General features: G+C 42.8%; 2 protein-coding genes across 22 annotated transcripts in view; one reads left to right on the top strand and one right to left on the bottom strand.

The window, feature by feature from the left end:
- Positions 1–17,313, top strand: part of RB1 (RB transcriptional corepressor 1) — a 77,142-nt gene extending 59,829 nt beyond the window's left edge. For both annotated transcript variants that reach the window (NM_204419.2, XM_046898854.1), the window contains 10 exons: positions 8,577–8,695; positions 9,180–9,325; positions 10,343–10,488; positions 11,169–11,273; positions 12,176–12,289; positions 12,380–12,546; positions 13,603–13,633; positions 14,119–14,261; positions 14,874–14,923; positions 15,524–17,313. In NM_204419.2, the coding sequence (NP_989750.2) occupies positions 8,577–8,695; positions 9,180–9,325; positions 10,343–10,488; positions 11,169–11,273; positions 12,176–12,289; positions 12,380–12,546; positions 13,603–13,633; positions 14,119–14,261; positions 14,874–14,923; positions 15,524–15,597 (1,095 nt within the window). In that variant the 3' untranslated portion in view covers positions 15,598–17,313. The remainder of the gene's footprint in view (positions 1–8,576; positions 8,696–9,179; positions 9,326–10,342; positions 10,489–11,168; positions 11,274–12,175; positions 12,290–12,379; positions 12,547–13,602; positions 13,634–14,118; positions 14,262–14,873; positions 14,924–15,523) is intronic.
- Positions 17,314–18,788: 1,475 nt separating this feature from the next.
- Positions 18,789–22,661, bottom strand: part of RCBTB2 (RCC1 and BTB domain containing protein 2) — a 29,553-nt gene continuing 25,680 nt past the window's right edge. For all 20 annotated transcript variants that reach the window (XM_015276432.4, XM_046914618.1, XM_015276410.4 and 17 more), the window contains one exon: positions 18,789–22,540. In XM_015276432.4, coding sequence (XP_015131918.1) covers positions 22,400–22,540 — 141 coding nt within the window. In that variant the 3' untranslated portion in view covers positions 18,789–22,399. The remainder of the gene's footprint in view (positions 22,541–22,661) is intronic.

The following is a 22,661-nucleotide window of genomic DNA, read 5'->3' on the forward strand; positions in this document are numbered from 1 at the left end:
CACCACAATCTGCATCCCAGCACAGAGAACAACAAAAACGAGGTAACAGGCTTGTTTCCTGCCTGATGTAGAGGCAGGCATAGTTGCTTGTTTTCGTCAGCATGTCATTATGGGTTGAAAAGGACCACAATGGAACAGGTTGTCCAAGGAGGCTGTGGATGCCCCATCTCTGGAGGCATTCAAGGCCAGGCTGGATGTGGCTCTGGGCAGCCTGGTCTGGTGGTTGGCGACCCTGCACATAGCAGGGGGGTTGAAACTCGATGATCTTTGTGGTCCTTTTCAACCCAGGCCATTCTATGATTATGCTTGCTTGTTTTCATCCACACTTAATGCTGCTTTGTAATCACGTTGGAGTGTTTTGTCAGGTAGAAGATGAGAGATGTGAGGGGAATGTCATGTCTACACTTGTGCTTGGGAAAAACAATTCCTGGAACTCTTGATCTGTGGTTCTGGGAACGGTGGCTGTAAGTCAATTAGAAAAGAAACGACTAGAAAGAGGGAGCTTAGTGTGACACAGTGCTGTACCGATCTGCTTGGTTGTTACCACAGTAATTACAGAAGTTCATCCCCTTCACCAAAATAGGTATTCAGTGACCCAGACTTTCTTCTGAAGAAAGCAAGTGCTTAAGTGCTGTTTTGCTCCTGAGTACAACAATTTTTCATGTATGAGAATAATTACAGAAGTTTTGTTCTTAATAGCTTTGGTCCTTTAAAGCATCTCTTCTTGCTTTGCTGACAAAGTCTTGACTCTCTGTAATGTTTTCACAGTTTAAGGTTGTTGATACAGTTCTCAACCTCAAGATTTTTGGCAGGACATTTTGTTGCTGACGGATGCATCACCATTTCCGACCGTTCACATCGAGAGGGTTTTAGTTTACCTATGGTGCACAATTTCTTGTGCTGAGAGAGAAAAGACCGGTTGGAGTTCCTTTTGTCTTTGAGACCTTTGGCTTTTGCTTAAAAACCTTGGCAAGTTGGATGTGTCAGAGATGACTCATACTGAAGCCCGGTTACAAGTGGGAGCGAGGTAATAAACATGCTAATGACTACAGATAAGGTTGTTTCTCTAGCAGCGCTGCCAATTCAGACCAAAGATCTGTCTGGAAGAGGCGTGTGGCAGTTCCTCTGGGGAAAAACTATGTGCAGGACTAGCCTACAATGTAATTTTCATGGATAGCAAAAATACATAGCAAGGGTTTTATTGTATTCTCTAGTGCTTTGTGGACATTTGTGTACGGCTGTCTTTTCAAGCAGGGTGCTCTCTATGTTTGCACTGTTTTATGCTGGCTGCTTCCATGGCTGGACTCTCAGGCTGTATGCAAAAAGAATAGTTGTTTTTGGCTTTCAGTTTGGTTGCCTGCTAATTTAGTTTGATTACTGTTTTTGCTGTGCTGTGGGTTTCAGTACAGGCATAATGATAATTCTATTTTAGTACTTTGCTAATAATTCTTAGCACTTGGACTTCTGAGCCATGAGTTGGCATTTTCAGATTACTCACACCGACTCTAAATATCTCGTCTTAAAATAACAGTGACTTCAGAGCCCTATGGATTGTAAACGTAAGCTCATTTTTCCCTTTGGTTTTGTTTTTGTCATCAAGTACTATGGCTACTTTATCACCCAGTCATTGAAACTCATGAGATCTCTTTGCATTGTCTTCCAGTTCTTGATGCTGGTGCTGCCACTGAAAGATGCTGACTCATGTCATCCTACAGCTGCTTGTTTGTCTCTTTGTTTGACCTAGCATGCAAACGCTGGCATTGCCATAAAGTGCTATACATAGTGAAGCTGCCCAGAGTGTAAAACTAAGCCTGAGGCCTCCCCTGCCAAATGGGTTTAAGCAAAACAAGAAACCCACACCCAAAAGAAAGAAAAAAATCATCAAAACAGAAAAAAGCACAGTTCCGTGGTTTGAAACTATGCCTTTTAGTGCAATACTGGCTTATGCTGACTTAGACCAGTTGTGTAGTGAAGGCTTTAATGTGCTGAATATTAACTCCTTAGTTACTCAGAGAGCCTTCTTTTAAATTAAATAGTGGTTGAAGTTGTGTGAACGTTGAGCAGAAAAGCAGCTGAAGAAACTCATGTGGGAACCTACTGCAAGCCATATAGTCTTCCCACAGTCATCTTGAGTAGCTTAAACACAGGAAGAGCTGAATGAAAATGTAGTCCTGTTTGTAGGCTGGTCTTCAAAACTCCTTTTGAAGCAGTTCTTTCAAAAGGTAGTTTCATTGTCATGGCAAATGGGAATGGTCTTAAAGCCAGTGGTTCATTTTTCTCTTCAGTATTCAACTGGTGATTGGGTTGTAGATGTGTCAGTTGCCTCATTGTGGAAGACCTTCCAGTGCCTGAAGGGAGCTTATAAGCAGGAGGAGGCTGCTTTTTACACAGTCCAATAGTGACAGAACAAGGGGAAATGGCTTTAAACTGAAAAAATTGGAACTTTAGGCTAGATGTTAGGAAAAAGTTATTTGCTTAGAGGATGATGAGACACCAGAGGAGCTGTGGGTGCCCCATCCTGGAGGCGTTCAAGGCCAGGTTGGATGGGACCCTGGGCAGCCTGAGCTGCTGAGTGGTAGCCCTGCTTGTGGTTGGGTGTTGAAACTGGATGGGCTTTAAGGTCTTTCCAACCTAAACCATTCTATGATTCTTACATCTTGTAGTGAGATGGTCCAGGATCTTTTGCTGAGCGACCTTGCGAAACATAGGGGGTTGGTTAATACAGAACCACCTGATGAAGAGCAGTCTTGGGAGTGGAGAGAAACCCTAAAGAGAAGCTGTAAAGATAATGGATTTACAGCCTTACGTAAAGCAACACTAGTTTAAAATGCATAGCCTGGCTGTTAGGACCTGACCTGCCTGCTGTTAGCTGAAGAGTTCTGAACTCGTTTCTCACTAAGCCTTCAGATATCTCTTTTTTTGGGGGGGAAACTGCTGTTTCCCCCATTAGAGTTGCTTGATTTTGTATTAATACATTTGTATATATGCTTGAGACTACCTAAAGCAGGGTCTCTTAATCAGCTATGAAGGGTCCTAAATGTCAGACCACAGAATAGTTGCTCTTTTTCTGGTGAGGTAACTGTTTCTTATTTTATAAGAAACTGGAATGTGACAGAACTGGACTTGAAAATTCCTAATAAGCTTGAGGCTGGGACATCCACATTCAGATCTGCTGTTCCCGTGCTTGCTGCCAAGGACTTCAAATCATTGGAGTTTACATGATTTTAAATGCCATCAGTATGTCCTTGTCACTTCCTTGGTAGTTTATGACTTTCCAAACCTTTTGTGTGAGGAGGAAAGCCTTTCGGATGACCACAACTAGTTAGCATTGTTTTTTCTCTACCTTTTTTTTTTTTTCTTCCTCTGCCATTACACATTTAGATAAAAGGAGATTATCACCAGGCTTGATGACAGCATTATGTTCTGTAAACCAACATTATGCTGTTTTTTAAATGCCAGAGATCACTAAGAGAGGCTCTTGTATTAAATACACAATTGCTCTAAGGAGTTAAAAGCAGATTGGACAGTATTCTGATGAGTTAAGCCATTAGCACTGTAATTATTAATGTTTGTTTTAATGAGCAAAAGTCCTAATAGAATCATAATTTAATGAACACAACTCATTTAGTAGGAGATATGTACGTATGTGAAACAAAAACGTTGTCCTTAGTCTTGTATTTCATGGTAAATACCTTAAGACTGTGAAGTCTATTTTGCTGTGACAGACCTAAGCTAATTCAGAATTGTCAATGCCATTTCTTGTGTTACATTTCTGAAATACAACTGCAAAAACAGTCTGCTTTCCAAGCATGTAATTCTGTCCTGGACGAGAGAAATGGAAATTGGTAGTTCCCATACAGTCTTTGTGCTTTCATTCCAAAGTTGCCAATTCTAAATTGGCTTTGTTTCGCCTTGCAAAATCGCATCCACCTTTTATCATGCTGTGAAGAAACATGTTTCTTAAAGTGATGTGTTGCGTTGGTGGACTCAGTAATTTGTGGTGGTATTAATTATTATAAAACAAAACCCCACAGTGTTAGTAGGCATTGAGACATACGGTTCAGTGATAAACATCGCATTCAAATTTATGGTGGACAACTAATTAGAAATTGAAAATCAATTAGAAAATTACTATAAAGAATGGAAGTGTAAAGCAGTAGAAAACAAAAACAAAAGCAGATTTTAAAATATTACAAACTGTCAGTTAATACTGCCTGAGAGGAAAGCTGCTCGGGCACTTCCTTTGTAGTCAATGGAGTACACCCAAATCCATAAGGGTAGTTGTCCTCTGTGTTTAAGGCCATAGGTCGTTTGTTTAATCTTCTCATGGAAACCAAAGTCTAATTAAACACAGAGTTGGGACAAAGCTAATGTAAAGATGAGGAAAGTGGGAAGCATCCGTGTATCCTGTAGTTTCATCATAGCCAAGTAAAGATTAGCCAACAAGAAATTCAACCCGCTTTGTCCATAAAAGGAGCTTGCAAGCTGGGACAAAATGACTGCAAATGTTTGCCATGCAGGTATTGTCACTCCCTAATCAGCCCCCCATATGATGCCCAGTTTGGTTTTGCAGTTGAAGGGGAACGAGTTACATTTCTGTCTTGTTTTTGATTCTACTACCGATGCCTATTGGACTGTGAGGAATTTTAGCTCTCACGTCCTTCCTCCCTTTTTGCACCTCTTGAAGTGGAGCTTGGCTAGCTGTTGCATGGAAGACTCAAATGAAAAGCAGCATTTCATTTTATTAGTAAACTGTATTCTGTGAGCGCATCAGGTATTATGAATCACTTGCTTGGCATTGAAGTAAAAACTGTGCAAAACTCCTTTCATGTGAAAGGAATGCATTGGAGGTGACCTGTTGACCTGATGTGTTGCTTAAAAGCTTTAGAAAGCAATATAAAATTTGTACGAGATAGTGTGAATAACATCACTTTAAAAAGAAGTTACTGATAAACATTCCAGCAAGATAAAGCTGGACCTGGGGGGTTAAAGTTCCTTTTTGACTTACTCAGAGGACTGGTAAATTGTTGGCTTATTGACATTATGCTTCATTGGTTCAAGCAAGGTGTAGAATCTTGAATATCAAATAGTGTAACTGAAGCCAATCAGGATTTGCACCAATAACCTCTGGTTAATACATTTCCTTGAAAAAATCACTGTAAGCTGCAGAACACACTTCATAAATAGGAGAATTTTCATGTTGAAATGTAAAGGAAGAAGGCAAGCTTATAATTAAACCCGTCAGTAGCTGATGAGTGTTGTACGGCGGAGGGTAGATGCATTTGCAAAAGCTCACCTCTGTATGTTTCAGCATATTTCAACAGTATCTGCTTCTCATTTGATCGTTGTGGCTGTGCATTTGGAAAGCTATGAACAATAGTGGCTTTTCTCCTTGGGAGAAGAGCACATATGGTTTTACCGTGGGAATTCTGATCATCACGATGCTCACCTTCCATTTCACCAAGTCAAAAAACAAAATAACCTTTTCCAACCGTGTGCAAACCCCATCACTGACAAAGTTCCTGCAGGCTTTTCAGGAGACCAAGTTTTGTCGTAGGTCTCCCATTGAGTCATTGTTTTAAGATGTCCAACCATTGCTGGGAACCAATTGGGATGTGACAGCCACTTATTTACGATCGTACACTGTTAACCACTGGCTTAATGAGAATTGTTGGGTGCCAAAAAAGGCACATTGGACTTGCTGCATCTTGCTGCTCTGTCTCTAAGTAGATTTTGCAATGCTGTGTGTATTTTCTTACTTATTGTACTTCCCCTGACTGTGGAAAGTAGGACATCTCATAAATTCTTGTAGAGTAAAATTCAAGGTGAAAATCAGCTAATTTAATGGGTTGTTGTGCTTAAATGCAGAAATATCATACTTGCTGTTTCCTTCTCTTTCCTTCTTGCTCCCAGCCTTAGTGTTGTTGCTGCCCTGACCTTAATGCTTGTTCTGGCTCTCTTGGCTCAATTCTCTGCAGAGCTGATTTAACTCAGAATGATGTTTTGCATTTTCTGTTGACTTTCTGCCATTTTGGTGCATCGTATTGACTTGTGTGGGTGTTGAATCAATGTCAACACTAGCAAATAGGGGGAAAGGAACAGGGAAAATGATGTAAAAGTAGGCAGATCCCTTTCATAGGTAGCAAGCTGCTGTGTTTTTTCTCACTATCTCGTTATCAGAGAGTTTAATGCTGGAGTTCAAGGAGTGTTTGGACAGCGCTCTCTGCAATAGGTTTTGGATGACGGGTGGTGCTGCATGGAGCCAGGAGTTGGACTTGATGGGAGTCCCTTATGGGGACATCCCTATGGGTCCCTTCCAACTTGGGATATCCTGTGATCATCTGTAATGAAATCACACTCTGTGTAGTGACAGTTGGAGGAGGTTGACAGGAGGACCTGGAACTGGAAGTGTTAACTTCAAAAACTGTAACTTCTGTTTCCATTTCTTGGCTTATCCCTCCCTCACCCTCCATCAATTCCATTTCCTTTTACTGATTCATTATAGAAAACAGTACTTTTTCAGTTATTAATAATTAAAACGTGGATCAAATGAGATGGGATTTACTCTTTAGTTAAGGGATGAGATATTTTCACCACAAATTAGTGATTGCTCTTGGAAAGAAACTTGGATTCTTCAGAGCATAGTGACACGCTGGTGGGAATAATAAAAAGGAAATGACACAGTGTCCAGAAGAATGAGAAGTGGGGAAGGTCATGTCTGTGTATTTCCAGCAAGAGCAGCACTGAAAGAAACAAGTGAGAAGCACGTGCACTCCTAAATACAGGGAAAGATGATGCAAACCGGTCCAAGGTCAGGTTGAGAAATGATGGAGAAATAACTCTGTGGTTATGAGTCAGTAACTTGTATTTTGTTCTGTTATGAATGGACCAGCTTCAGGATTGCCCAAAAGCATAACTTAGAAATTACACAGTATGAAAAGTCGTGAATCTCGAGTCACTCTCATCTTATTGATCTGACTTTGTAGTTGATACACTTCAGGAGCAAGGGGGTCTTTTTTTTTCTACAGTGAAGACTTAATTAAGAGGATCTTAATACTGGTTTTAATACTAATAAAACTGGCCTGGTTTTGCTAGGTGTTTTCTTATTACCTTCAGCCAAGTGATGCAACTTGCTTGACTGCACGCAGCATACCTGGCTGTTATTGTATGTAAAGATTTGTCATTTGTGCTGTCATATTTTAATATTAGGAAGACATGCATTTGTAGAATCAAACAGACCTTGGACAACAAAGTGATGCTTTCTGCAGGAAGTGTTGAGCTGATCGATTTTGTGGCTTTTTAGGGGACTGTTGGGAGGAAAATGCTGCATTTCTGGTTGTGCCCCCCTTTGTTCCCTGTCTGTAGGAATACTGCTCTCCACTCTGAGGAGGCAGCTGCTTTTTATAAGCTGTTCTTCTGTTGCTTCTGGATTTCTTACGCTGCTTTCTTGAAAAGCAACGTTATCTTCAAGGATGAGAGTCATGTTTAAAGAGAACATAAAAAATGGGAGCCAGCAACCTGGTGTTTTCAGAATTAATTATAACTATGGTGCTAAAGTATTTTCCCATGCAGTCTTGATGTCTCAGCAGAATTCTACAGCATACATGCCACACAAACAACAAAAGCCTGAGACACTGTTTCTGCAGGACTACTGTTTATTACTGATGTCAGCAGTAGTACTAATGTTACTTCAGCCAGGACCATCCTCAGTCCACTTAAATCACTTCATTGCATCCTACCTTGAGCTCTTAGTAGGTTCAGGCTTATTCCAGCTGCCTTGCCTAATGTCCAGATAATTGGCTTTAAAGTTAAAATGCATGAACTCTTGGAGGGGGGGGTCCAAAGGAAAGTAAAAAAATTGAACGTCTTATAATATCAAACTGCTGTTTCTGTGTCTCTCCATCAGTGTGTCCATTGAATATGGGGACAGTAGCCTACCAAAGTAGGATCAGGTCACTGTACTTGTCTTTTAAGGTCTCAGTTGGGTATAAGGGCAGAGACTTAATGCATGTGGAGTTACCATAGCAATTGCCAGAGGTAGCTCTGGGACTCTGAGTAGCATCCAGAAATGACATTGCAGAGATCTGAATAGCTGCCAGTGCAGTTAGATGAGTTATGAATGTGTTTCGTATGTTATCTATTACATGTGAAATGTTGGGTAGGTACTGGAGCAGAAATGGTACCTTTCTTTCATTAGTACCTTTCAGTCACCCATGTGTTTTTAGGGATCGTGACCTTTTGTAGTCATACTTGATGTATCATGTGCTTTTCTCTTTAGGAATGGCTATTTAGGAATTATAGGAAGGAATATTATAGGAAGTAATAAGAGACTCTAGAATGTCTCAAACTGTATCTAATAGACTGCTATAGAAAAAGTTTGGTGTATTTTAGTAGTTAAAATTGATTGATACTCTGACAAGTTGAGTATTCTGAAGTATTCTGAAGTATTTCAAAGCGTTAAGCTTCTGTGGAGCAGCATACTTTAGGTGTTATTTTTTAGAGGAGAAGGAGCAAAGTCTATCCAGAGTGTCTGGCTTTTCTCAGTGTAATGTACTCTTACTGGGATTTTTTCCTAGGATTCACCTCTGTTTGATCTTATCAAGCAGTCAAAAGAACGAGAAGGTCAGACCGATCAGCCTGAGCCCACTTCCACCCTAAATCTGCCTCTCCAGCATAACCACACTGCAGCAGATCTGTAAGTGATGTGCATGCTTGATGTCTAGTGAAATGTATAGTTGATATCCCCCTTAATGGTTAAATCCAAGCCCCATCAAACTTGTATTTGCAAACTGTTCTCTTCCTTGCCTAGGAATAAATAAATCCTCTTACCAGAAAAATGTTTGTGGCTGGGTGTTAGTTGAAGTTGAAGCAAGTGGAAGGGTGTGAGTTTTGAGAGGAGAAGGGAAGGGGGAGAGAAAGGTGGTTCAGCTCCATTGTGTGCTATCACTGACTCATTTCTCTTGCTGTTTTGAGCTGTAGCAGGAAAGAATGCAGATTAGTATTTAATCAGTTGATTCAATAATTTGAATTGTTAATTTAATAATATGTGAATAACAGGTTGCAGTACCAATTTGTTTCCCCTACTGGAGGAGAGGGAAGAGTTTGTTCCAATAGTATTCATATAAAATTGTTCCTTTGTTCTGTGATGTGAAAATGCTTAATAGAAGTTAAATCTCCAGGTATCTTTCTCCTGTGAGATCTCCTAAGAAGAAAGCATCTGGACACCCTCAAAGTGGTACTTCTAATCCAGATGCTCAGCCATCTGCGACCTCACAAACACAGAAGCCACAGAAATCTACCTCCCTCTCTCTGTTCTACAAAAAAGGTTTGTTGCTACTGCACATACTGAAGTTGCAAAATTTTCTCTTGTTATTTATCCTTTTCAGGTTTTGGATCTCAGCATTACTGAATAGGTTATGATAGATACGTAGCAAACACGGTACAAACTCTTAACTGCCATGGAAAGAAATAATACAAAGTTACCAGAAGGCTAATACATGCAGTCTGCTTAGAATCATAGGGAGATTAAGGTTGGAAATGACCTCTAAGATCATCTAGTCCAACCATCAGCCCATCCCACCATGCCCACTGACCATGTCCCTCAGTGCCACATCCACACAGGTCTTAAACACCCGCAGGGACAGTGATTCCACCACCTCCCTGGGCAGCCATTCACCAGCACTCTCTGGGCCTGGCCATCCAGATAGTTTTTTACCCATGTAAGAGTACACCCGTCCAAGCCATGAGCCACCAGTTTCTCCAGGAGAACAGTGTGGGAGGCAGAGTCAAAGGTTTTACTAAGTCTAGGTAGACTTCATCCACAGTCCTTCTCTCATCCACTAGGCATATTAAGTTTCAACTGAAAGTTTATCTACTGTTTTTAAGAATGACCATATTGGCTCTGATGAAGGGTTCTTCTATCATCTTTTTCCAATGTTGATCACAAATAGACATCCTGGGCAGCTTAAGAGCTGGGCAGGCATACGTGATGCTTCTCGAATGCTTTCCCAAGCTTGACTTTTTTCAGCTCAGAGTATTCCTGAGCTTTCTGCAGTATGTCTGCTTAATAACTCAATAGACTCATTTTCTAAATGTTTGTCCAGACTTTTAATCAATAAAGACAATACATGTGCAGCATGGGCATGTACAGTATACATGCAGTGTAGACTTCCAGATGTCCACTACCTGTTGTATCGGGTCTTTTCCATTAATTTTGAACCTGGCTACTTCATTTCATGGGTTGTAGTTCTTGTGGTAGGACTTGGTAAACACTTAATTGCAGTCTGTTCTTTAGCATGTTCCTCTTATTTTGTATACCTCCTGTTTTCTTTTGTTCCTCAAGTGTTTCGACTGGCCTATCTTCGATTGCATACCCTGTTCTTTCGGCTTCTCTCCGAACATCCTGACCTGGAGCCGTTGATCTGGACCCTCTTCCAGCACACACTGCAAAATGAGTCTGAGCTTATGAGAGACAGGCACTTGGACCAGGTAACATTTTTCAGAAAATAAAAATAAAATATAAGGTTTGAGAAGGCTTTCCTGAGCAAAAATGTTCCTTACACATTCTTAACATGTCAGAAATTATAATCCGAGTTTTTATTTCTCTGTTGACGACTCAGAGCAGAAATTAATTTAGTTAAGTGTATTTTTGATCATCTCAGGTTTGCTTTTGTCAGATTTTCTACTGTCAAATATCCAAAATGCCATTTATAGCTATTTTCAAAATAAAGAACAGAGACTCTTAATTTGTGTAAGAAAATACTGATTATTTGTGAGAAGATGTTGGGATGAATCACCATTTTTATTGTAGCCTAAAGTTGCAGTAAGCAAAATGGGTTTCAGAAGTTATTATCAGCTCTTCTTAGCTGATCACCATACAGAAATGAAAGAAAAAGTAGATGAGATATCATCTGGATGCTTATGAACTTGAACTGAATGCTGGTTTAGAGAGCACAACCAGTAACAGCTTATAAACTGAGCTTTTGCTTTTGTTTCCTAATGACATTTCATGAAGTACAGATTAAAACTCAGTAGCAAAGCTTCACAGAGCTGGAGTTTCTTTTTGTGTTAAAAGCATGAAAGCATCGACTAGCAGAGAAAAAGGTATTTCTAAATTTGAAATGAAAAACCATCTTATTTCCTGTTATCTTTTCCTGTTTTGTTAATAGATCATGATGTGTTCCATGTATGGCATATGCAAAGTAAAGAATGTGGATCTTAGATTTAAAACAATAGTTTCTGCATACAAAGAGCTGCCCAATACAAATCAAGAGGTATGGCAATTCCTTGATAATGTCCCTCCATAGAATTGTTATAAATTACTTGCTTGCTAAAACAACCCACAAAACAAGCTACACACAAAGGTAGGAATGTTAATTACGAACTGTCCACGTGCTTCATTATATCCTGGGGAGACCTCATTGTGGCCTTCCAAGACTTGAAGGGAGCATATAAACAGGAGGGGAAACGGCTGTTTACAAGGGTGGATAGTGATAGGACAAGGGGGGATGGTCTTAAACTGAGACAGGGGAGGTTTAGGTTAGATATTAGGAGGAAGTTTTTCACCCAGAGTGTGGTGACGCACTGGAACAGGTTGCCCAAGGAGGCTGTGGATGCCCCATCCCTGGAGGCATTCAAGGCCAGGCTGGATGTGGCTCAGGGCAGCCTGGTCTGGTGGTTGGCGACCCTGCACATAGCAGGGGGTTGAAACTAGATGGTCATTGTGGTCCTTTTCAACCCAGGCCATTCTATGATTCTATATATTCACCCTGCAGAGTAGAAAATTAGCTCTAATACTAAGTATCTCTGTAAGCATCTTGCAAAATTGTAAATATCTTGCACCAATAAAAGCAATTTTCTCCCGTTCTTTTAATTAAAGATAGCAAGTAACAGTTTATGATTCCATTAGGAGACTAGATGAGAAGTTCAAGTGTAGTACTAATAGGATTTTTCAAAAGCAACTTAAATTCCTTTAAGAACTACTTAACATTCCTGGAACGTTGAGGGGGAATAGACACATTACACACTTCAGCTGTCATCAGTAAAAAATATGGCCATATGTCAAACAGGTACATATGGAGAGGCCTGTTACAGTTGCAGGCTTGATTCTAACATGAAAAAGCTCATTAAGGTGCTCACAAACAAAAGAAGTTAATGTTTATTTCTCACCCTGCAGACTTTCAAACGTGTTCTTATCAGGGAAGAGCAGTACGACTCCATTATAGTCTTCTACAACTTAGTGTTCATGCAGAAGCTGAAGACAAACATCCTGCAGTATGCCTCCAACAGGGTAAGGTGTTCGTTGTATCCAGAACTGCTTATTTAATGGAATAGGAATTTATAGATGACAAAACCTTCTGATGCTGTTGTTATTTTGTAGCCTCCTACGCTGTCACCTATCCCACACATTCCTCGCAGCCCCTACCAGTTTTCCAATTCTCCTCGGCGTGTCCCTGCGGGCAATAACATCTACATCTCACCCTTGAAGAGCCCTTACAAGTTCTCTGATGGGTTTCATTCTCCCACAAAGATGACTCCGAGGTCCAGGTGTGTTGGTTACAAACACCTCACTGAGTGAAGTGAAGTGGTTGGGAGTTTACTGCAAGCAAGTTAGCCAGCTGCAGGGTGTAGTTTGTTAATAGTCTGTGGTTAGTTTATCTTTTCTGGTTAAAGTTTGTGTCCTGTATCTGTTTCAGTTTATTGGTTTTGACTCTCTCTCATAAGAGAGAAGAATTTTATAGCACCTGTATAAAGGTGCTTTATATAGGTATTTTTGGAACAAGATGGTTCAGAACGTGTAGCTGACTTAGCTGATCATTTCAAACTGTGTAGAAATTAACATTTTTAGTGATAGGACAAGGGGGAATGGTTTTAAACTAAAGGAAGGGAGATTTAGATTAGATGTCGGGGGAAGCTCTTTACTGAGAGAGTGGTGAGGTGCTGGCACAGGCTGCCCAGAGAGGCTGTGGATGCCCCATCCCTGGAGGCGTTCAAGGCCAGCTTGGATGGGGCCCTGGGAAAACTGGTCTAGTACTTGCCTGTGGCAGGAGCATTGGAACTTGAGGATCCTTGTGGTCCCTTCCAACCCAAGCCATTCTGTGATCAAACTGTGGGTCACTGGCTCTTAGCAGTGGATGACAACAAATGAGCCACGTTATCTGTAAACAGCATTTCCATCTCAGTATTGAAAAGCCTGTGCAAATCTGTAGTGGGCTTTTCCACCTAGGATATTCTATCGTGTGTTTTAGGTTGAAGTCTTGTATGGGTTTGATTAGCAAACATCTAAAAGTAACAGTTAAGGGCTGATTATCAGGTACTCAGCATTTCCTGTTGATAAGGGCTGGGCTGTGTGGACCTTTCATTCTTCCAAGCCACAGCTTCTCATTCATCACTGTAGGATGGTGGATTTGGCAATTAGGCTTCCACCGGTCCTAATGGAAATGTGTGTAATCTGAATGCAGCAGAGCACAGTCCGTGTTTGCACTGTTAAGGAGGAGAACACTTCATTAATGCCTTAAGAAAATCTGTGCTAATTAATGGGTGCTTCTCTGTCTCACTGTGGAGGGCGGCTTCACTGAAACACTTCTTTTCTTCCTTTGGCAGAATTCTGGTGTCAATTGGTGAAACGTTTGGGGTGAGTCTTACAGTTCTCATTGTCTGCTCTTGAATGCATGGTGTTGGAGCCACGGGGTAGCCTGCTGGCAGCCGGGGAGGTGGCTCATGACTCTCCTTTAATGTAGTCATTGTATGGAACTTGTAAGCACAAAGATTGCAAGGATGTTCTGTTAAATTCTTTCAAGGATTCAGACTTAGCTTTTAAAAAGTTTAGCATTCTATTTTAGTTGTTGCGGAAGGAGGTTCCTCCCTGGAAGCATTCAAGGCCAGGCTGGATGGGGCTTTGAGCAACCTGGTCTAGAGGGAGGTGTCCCTGCCTATAGCAGGGGGTTGAACCAGATGATCTTAAAGGTCCCTTCCAACCCAAACCATTCTATGATTTTAAGGTTAGAGTTCTTAGACTGCAGACTCACAGAGCTGGTAACGTTTTAGTGAATAATTGGGAAGTTTGAGTAGTTTCAAGATTTACTGACCAACTCTTTCACTGTTTTCTTGTGATTTCAGACTTCTGAAAAGTTTCAAAAAATAAACCAGATGGTGTGCAACAGCGAGAGCCACGTAAAGCGCAGTGCGGAGCCCAGCGATGCCCCCAAGCCGCTGAAGAGGCTGCGCTTCGATATAGAAGGCCAGGACGAGGCAGATGGAGGGTAGGAGATTGATGGTGGCTTTCTGCTAAGCTGCTTAGGTTTGGTTTGCGGGGCCTCCAGAATGCATCCTAAATTCTGTTTGAGGGTGGTGACGCACTGGAACAGGTTGCCCAAGGAGGTTGTGGATACCCCATCCCTGGAGGCATTCAAGGTCAGGCTGGATGTGGCTCTGGGCAGCCTGGTCTGGTGGTTGGCGACCCTGCACATAGCAGGGGGGTTGAAACTCAATGATCATCGTGCTCCTTTTCAACCCAGGCCATTCTATGATTCTGTGATTCTGTTTATTTCTGAACTTCCGTAAATACGTTAAATGAGGGACAGCAGCAAAATACTTAATTGGACATTTGGTGTTAAAAGCAAGGATGTATTCAGTGCCTCACACCCAGCTATTTCTGCTGAGGGCTAAATTGTGCTGCTGTCTTTAGCCAGCCTTTAAAAATATTACTTTAGAAGTATGGGAAATAAAACATCTCTTGAGTTTACTGGGGAGAAAAATACAGTTTGTATCTTTATGAGATGAGGCAATAGCAGTAAAATGAACTAACCCTGATTTATGTGGGTGGTTTTCTTTCGTTTTTAACTTCCCTTTAATCAAATGCTCTCTGTCTGCAGCAAACACCTTCCCCAGGAGTCCAAGTTCCAACAAAAGCTTGCAGAAATGAGTGAGTATTATTCTTGTAGTAACTCCTCAGCTGTGAGCACCTTGCATAGAACAGTTTGTGTCAACTCAGACAAAAGCACTGTTCAACGCTGCTACCATTCCAGTGCTTACTTTTTTGTACTTGCTCCACGGAAACGCAGCTGATTGAATGAAAATCCTCCAAAGCCTTTTAGGTGCTGTTAATGGTGGCATAGAAGTGCTAGAAAAGGAGCATGACGTGTTCATCCTTGATACCAGAATTCTTGAAAGGGAGTTAAATGATTTGCTGTGCTCTGGGATGTGGCACTGCTCAGCCCGTGGGGCAGCACAGCGCAGCCCTGCGTGAAGCTGCCCACTGCTTGTCTGAAGGGTGAAAAGGCAAAAGGGAGGACATGGTAGCAAAGAGAGCTTCCGTGCATGGGTGAATTCCTTCAGGTGTGTGAAATTAAGCAAGAATTGCTGAAATGACACAATTATGCATTTATTTAAATGTGCAGAATATGTTTCATGTAGAAGAGTGTACTTTTATTACTTCTGGGGTCATGACCAATTTGTACAAGATATAATCACGTCCAGAATAGTTGTAAAGGAAGCATTTAACTTCATTCATTTTTCCTTCCAGCATCTACTCGAACAAGAATGCAGAAGCAGAAACTGAACGATGGAAACGATACCTCAGCCAACGAAGAAAAGTGAGATTCTCCTCAGGACCAGGGGCTGCTGCAGGCCCTCCCAGCTTTTGTTTTACTGCCTTCATTCACTGAGTTGCTTCTTCAGTCGCTTTTATCCCAAACCAATAGTTGAAAACCCTTGGACTTTATTTTCTTCAAGGTTTTTCACGATACTTTGCCTTATGATGTAGCATGTATGCGATGTAAGCCACTGAATTTAATTTATATATTTTCGGGGGATTTTAAAAAGCAGCTTGGGAAGTGTCTTAGTTTGCTATTGCAGCGTTACTGATTGAAGCCAGTTCAATCTACCTGGATTGAATATTTTCTGTCTCAAGACAAAACGTTAGCTAGGGATCTGAAGTGCACTAATTTTACTTCTTAGATTTCATTTTAATGTCGGATCTCAAAGCATTATTTGCAAGTATTGAAAATGAGGGGTCAGATGCCGCAAGGATTTCTGTCTCTGTGTGTAATTAACACATCCAATTCCCATTAACTTAGCTGCACAGCAGCCGTGCAGGGTCAGGGTCTCCCCGCAGAAGCAGGAAGCAGTGAGCACGTCGTGTTAGCGGTACTACTGAAAGCAGTGAGCTGTGCTGCACCTCAGGTACGTCCCGTTCTGCAGTCCCCCAGCTCTCACCCCACACATTTCAGAGGGCCCACGTTGAATTTCATTGAATCTCACAGAGATTGAGTCCCACGAAGCAAAAAGGCACATTCCCAAATGCAAAGTACCACGTTGTGCACTTTCGTATCTCGGAAAACCTCGATTTAAGAAAACACAAAGTAGAACACCCCCAACCTACATCACACCTCGCACACAGAAGATGGCAAAGGTCTCACAATGTAGGATTCTCTTGAAGTGATTTCTACAGGTGTCCATGTGGCCGAACGTCACAGCACGGAGCTGTGTGCCTGAGGCGGTGCCTTACCCAAAAGGCAGAGCTCAACGGGCAACTTGGGAGCAAACGTTTTTAAGTGTATTTATAAGTTATGGACTCAGATAGTGGATTTTTTTTTTCTTGCAGTGATAAAAGGTCTGCAGAATAGCCAGCTAAGGAAAGGGTGTTTTGTTTCTAGTGAACTAAATACAATAAATGAGGTGCCACTTTTTTAAATGACCCATTTTAATGAAATCTAGCTCATGCAGCTGCTTAAATCAGATGAGTTAGGGTAGCAAAGCATGCTGCTCATTACACAGTAACACTTCTCCGCATAGGAGGTGTTTAGAAATGGTGTAGTGAACCTAGAATGCCTACAGTAGTACCCGCTGAGGACCAGTTCTGGTGTTGACCAAAAGCTGAACCTGGAGGTACAGAAACCTCCACAAACGGCACACGGATTGGTCGCTGAATTGTAAAATGAGATTGAGTTATTTTTTTATTCTCAGTACGGCTTCAACTTTCATCCCGAAGAATGTACAGAAGTGTTAAGAGTACACAACGTTTATTTTTTCACTTTCAACAGAGTTTTACAGACAGAATGTGTGTTGCATTGGGGCTCGCTGGTCCCAAGCTCTGTTACAGCAGCTGAAGTTCTTCGGTGACCCTCGGGTGAGAGCGCTGCAGGCGCGACACGGCAGAGCCCCGCACCTAACAGATCTCCTAGCGCCTGACTGGGACACTGTGTTTGTTTGTTCCAACAGACCGAAGGCTTTACATCAAATGTATGGCAATATTTTATACAACTCATCCGTTTATCTCCTTTCAAGATGAAATAAAATAGCTTTTAAAAGATACTGAGTTGGTAGCTTTATTCGATGAGAAGGCGGCTTAATATGGTAAGTGTGCCCGTCTGTATCACACTTCCTCCATGATTCTGCAGCTGGTATGAGCAGAAGCTGCTCCATCACGAGAGGGAATGGCCTCAAGCTGTGACAGGGGAGGTTCAAGTTGGCTATTAGGAAACATTTCTTCTCAGAAAGAGTGGTGAGGCAGTGGCACAGGCTGCCCAGGGAGGCGGTGGAGTCACTGTCCCTGGAGGTGTTCCAGAACGTGGTGAGTGGGCATGGTGGGATGGGCTGATGGTTGGACTGGATGATCTTGGTGGTCTTTTTCAGCCTTAATGATTCTGTGTCTGAGTTAATCTGGAACTGTTCTTGATGGATCTTTTGCTCCAGGGTTATCACTGGTAACACCTCTGGCCAACATGTAGCTGCTTCGTAGCCTGCGTCACTGCCACAGCCTTTGCAGAGGTGCCTGAGCCCTTCACGGACATCAGTGTTCACATCAGCACCGCTTTTCATGACGGATTCTTTTGTTCTCAGAACCGCTCGAAATAGCCCAGTGTCAGAGAGCAGCACGAGCTGCCATGGCCTTCTGGGCCAGGTGTCCGGCTGCAGGCAGGCAGGCGGGCAGGCAGCCCCACACACTTCCTGTGCTTTATGAGCCCGTAGGTGCCTGAGCCTCCCAGCTCTGCTGAGCTTGCAGTGCTATTTGCAGAACGGACAGGCATGACATAACGCCCAGAGCACAAAGAGCACTCGCTAACCCGCCAGTCCCTGCCCCCTCTAAAAACATTTTATCAGCTGTACGCAGATACGTGTGCAGACAGGCATCCCGCAATTAACAGCTTTCCAATCAGGATCCAATCTTCATATTCTTGAGCAGCCACCTCGCCGCAAGATCTGGGATTCAGAATGGCATGGGCTACTGAGCCCGTTTTACAGGGGAAAAAAAAGAGTTCAGAGGAGATGGAAAACGTGACAGCATTTTCTGTGCCTTCATGGAAAGGATCAAACTCCATCTGCGATCACTGTGGAGGAATGGACACCTGTGGGGAAGCCCTGAGAAGGGGCTGCTACCCTCCATTGGGGCCAAGGGGAGTTCAGTGCTCGGCCATGCGGGCAGCTCAAGATGGCGGCGCTGCCCCCGGAATCAGTTGACCATAACTGTGCATTTGCTTCAGAAGCTGTTATTGGTTTGGGGCGATTTTATTGATCGTTCAGTCATTATGAGGGCTGAATTTATCTGAAAGGGGAAAATACACTTAGGCACATTCTGCAGCCCTTCTGCTTTGCGCACTCCTCGTTCTGCTTACGTCACCTTTATGTGAGGACAGCTACTTTCCTTAAAACACAAGCATCTATCTCTTTTTTCTCCTTATGACTAACTACAGCCAATTCATTTCACAGATCTGAGCAAAACTCATGTCAGACTTTCTTCCCTTTTTATGAAAGAAAAAGGATATAAAAAAGCTCCAACCCGCCACTCGCATTTTTCAAACACGATGGTGTTTTTATTAACGGTCTGTTAAACCCAGGCAAGTTTATAAAGAAACAGGAAATGAGAACCTATTTGTATGTTCAGGTCATAACTGTGCTGCATCGTTAGGTGGTACCCAGCGAGTCCCGGCTGTGTGAGGCGGCTGAGCGCTCTGCTGTACAAGGAAAGCCTATGGAAGTGACTCAGCAGCTCTCTCAGTACCGGGACTACCCACAGCACTGCAGTGCTGACTCTTCAGCAACTTAACCTTGAGGCGATCGGTTTCTTGTCAGGTCTTTTCCTTGCAAATTCCACTCTGTGTTTCCCTTTCTTAAGCAAAGATCCCGCTCTGAGCCTCAGACACATTTTATGCTTGACCATACTGTCACGTAACAATACCCTTTTTTGTCTGTGGTGTCCTAAAAAACAAGAACCGCCTCTTTAAGTATTTAACCTGCAAGATCCACGACTTAACTTCATTGCAGACCACTGTACAATGGCAAAATCCATCCTGAATTTCTTCCAAAATGTCCCACAAGAGGGTTTCAAGCACATCTATGCACACACCATAAGTTTAACCACTTACGCCGGTGTGTTTCTTAAACATTGACCATTAAGTGCCAAGGAAAGTGCATGCAAACGAAAGTTAGCAAATAAATAAATAGAAGTCTCTATGAATCCAGTGCCATCACATCCAGGACCAACGGTACGTATGGTGTGAGGGACAGCCAACGCTGCCGTGCTGCAACCGTAGTCGCCTTCGTTGAGTGCAGAGATGCTTTCTCTCAAGATGACGGTCTTTGTCAGCCACACTGACACTGCAGCCAAGCTTGGCTGTGCACAGCAGGTAGGAAACCATACACAGGAAGGAAATCTTTTTTTTAAGGCACTGTTGGTTACGTTAAACCAAAAAATGCCTCGCTAAGAAAGCACACTGTATTGACTGTAGCAGTCTCCATCTAGGGGTCTTAAGTTGGTGAACTGCCCTATGGACGTGAGCCAGAGGAGGAATGCAGTAGCACTCCCCAGGGAGTGCCACCCACTCCTTGGCACCCAGCGGCCCTTCTGCCCCCTGATCTCATTGAGTGCTACAAATGTGAGCTCTGTTGGTTTGTCCAGGCTCGTGGCAGGCATCCACGCTTCCCACCCACAGCTGCAGCCTTGCCTAGAGCCAGTGGTGACACAGAACCACAGAACAGCTTGGGTTGGAAGGGATCTTTAAGCCCAATCCCCAGCCATGGGCAGTGCCATCCAGCAGCTCAGGCTGCCCAGGGCCCCATCCAACCTGGCCCTGAGTGCCTCCAGGGATGCGGCACCCACAGCTTCTCTGAGCAGCTGTGCCAGGGCCTCACTGCCCTCTGAGTGAAAAATTACTTCATAACATCTAACACCTTTTAGTTTTCCCCTCGTCCTATCACTATCTGCCCATGCAAGATGCTACCCAAAAGCAGGGCTGCAGCAGTGTCACTTGGTTCTGCGTGCTGCCAGTGACGCTGGCAGTTCTCAGGCCCCAGGGTGCACAGGACAGACACTTCACCATGGCTGTCCTGGCTCAACCAGATGGGTTAGAATTCCCCAGCCTTGGCTCACACAGTGTTGCTTTTATCTGCTCTCTCAATATGATTAGTGTTGGGCTACAGTACAGTAAACTTGTGCCCCACCTGAGAACAGCCTCATCTGTGTGCCTGCAGCAAGCGCTTTTCAACACAGAATTACCAAAACGCACCATTTTTCCCTCCAGGAAGTTGTGGTTTTGATGAGATGGCAATATGTACTGGAAAGTTTTGACCAGTTCTATTTGAACATAAAATACTGACACAGCAGCTGAAGTATGGGTCGACGCTGCTGGAGGAAGCTGTATGACTACGGGATGGCAAAATAAGCTTGTTAGCAGTAGACAATACAATATATTCCTAGTGACAGTTTGAGGGAAAAGCCCCAACTGCAAGTCATTTTTTTAGCACAGCATTTTCCCAAAATAATTTGCTTCCAGCTCTCTTGCTAAGTCAGTTTTGCCATCTGCACGCCTTACCCATCCAATCCAAACAACTGCAGAGACCAATGTGACGAGAGCAACTCCTCACTCCTCTTCTCTGAGAACCTGTTTCTCCTCTTCCTCCTCCTCAAGGAATACGACCACTTAACAATTCTCTGATATGACAAAGGACAGTAATTTCCACTTCAGAAATGAGGAAATGAGGCTGAGATCATTTAAGGGAATTAGGTTCTTAGAAACCACATTTGAGGATTGGAATAAGTCATCAGAGGACTCTGGCAGGGCACGAGTCTGAGTGAAGGTGGCATGACATAGACCAGCACACTGACCCTGGCCATCCAGTTCTGTAAAATACTGCAGAAGGCATTGACAGCTGCCCCTCCTGCTCTGTGAAGAGAAATCATTTCTCAGGGTTAATTTACAATTGCCTGTTAAAAAAAAAAAAATTCCAAGGAACTGCTCCATAAGCTCAGCATCTTCTGTAAGAGGGCAACCCTTCCTATGCGTAACGCAAGGTGGGATTTTATCCCAGCTCATGTTAGTCAGGTAGAAATTAAGTACCTACTCTCCCTCAGCCATCCCACCCACCTCGACGGCCAGTGGACAGCTCCTCTCACCTGACACAGGCACAGAATGCAACTGGTGGGGTCACCTGGAGAGGTATTGCAGCACTGCCCAAAGGAGAACCTGAAACAACACTCTCAGCAGGGTGTCCTTACTGCCACGTGGGAAGTAGCCTGAGTTCCGCTTTTGTGACTTAATTCAAAGACCCATTTTATCACTTTATCTTCTTTTCCACTTTTCTTAACATGACCTACTGGGGGACAGGCAGTGAGACAGGATTCAGTGAGCAAATCTCAGTGGAACTTCCCTTTCCTTGAGGTTTTGTTTAGGTTTCTTTTTCCTGATAGCAAGCAACGAGATGGTTTTCTGAGTGCTGAAACACACAGCACGATAATTCATGTCCACACAAATACTGTTTGCTGTCCCACTGGGGTGCCAGGGAACATGCCTGCTGTAACAGAGAGGTTTTCTAATTGTCCAGAACAGTGGCCATAATGGCCAGCAACTTCAAATTCTAATATCCAGCTGAAGCTCTTCACAGTTTTGGTATTCACACTCCAAATAAACGTACAGTGAGACAAAACTTCCTACCACTCAGAAAGCCTCTCATCCTTAAGAATTTATAGTACTTTATCACGTGCTCAGAAAGTCTCTCATCTGGAAAACCTGGCACAAAGCGTCCCACTATGGCATATTAACTTAGTTTAGTGATAGAAGTGTACTGTGTTTTAGCAGCAAGGGGATGTCACTGCTCTATAAAATCCAGTTACACGCTGTTTACATAACAATAATATACTCAAAATAGCCAAGATAATGACAGCTTAGTTTGCTTGACTTTAAGTGGGAAAGGGTAGTTATTGCATTAGATTTTGTCGTCAAATTATGAATGCTGGCTCTCCTTACACACCTATGCTGTACTCATCTTTTCAAACCAGTATGTTAGCAGACTTCAAGGCGTTTCCCAAGCTGATGGACAGTGTGTCTCTCTTCAAAGCTCTCCAAAGGAGAAGTATTCCCAGGAGGAATGAGGCAGCGCTCTTCAGCTTGGTGGTAGTCAGCTCTCAGTTTCGGAATGCTCCCACTCTGCTTGCTTTGCTAATGAAGTTTTTCAGGAGATCGTGGTCCATTTCTGCAAAGCCTTGAGTTTGTGTTACAACAGTTAAGTGGTTTATGCAAAATCTGAAGCAAAATTCTTCCAAGTCCTAAAAAGAAAGAGAATTAATTTATAATATGAATGACTGACAGCAAAATTGTTATCGTTCTCCTGTTCCAAATGTATCATTTAATAAGCAGACAACATATCAATGACCATCCCTTTTTTGA

The sequence above is a fragment of the Gallus gallus genome, chromosome 1, assembly GCF_016699485.2.
Source record: "Gallus gallus isolate bGalGal1 chromosome 1, bGalGal1.mat.broiler.GRCg7b, whole genome shotgun sequence".
NCBI lineage: Eukaryota > Metazoa > Chordata > Aves > Galliformes > Phasianidae > Gallus > Gallus gallus.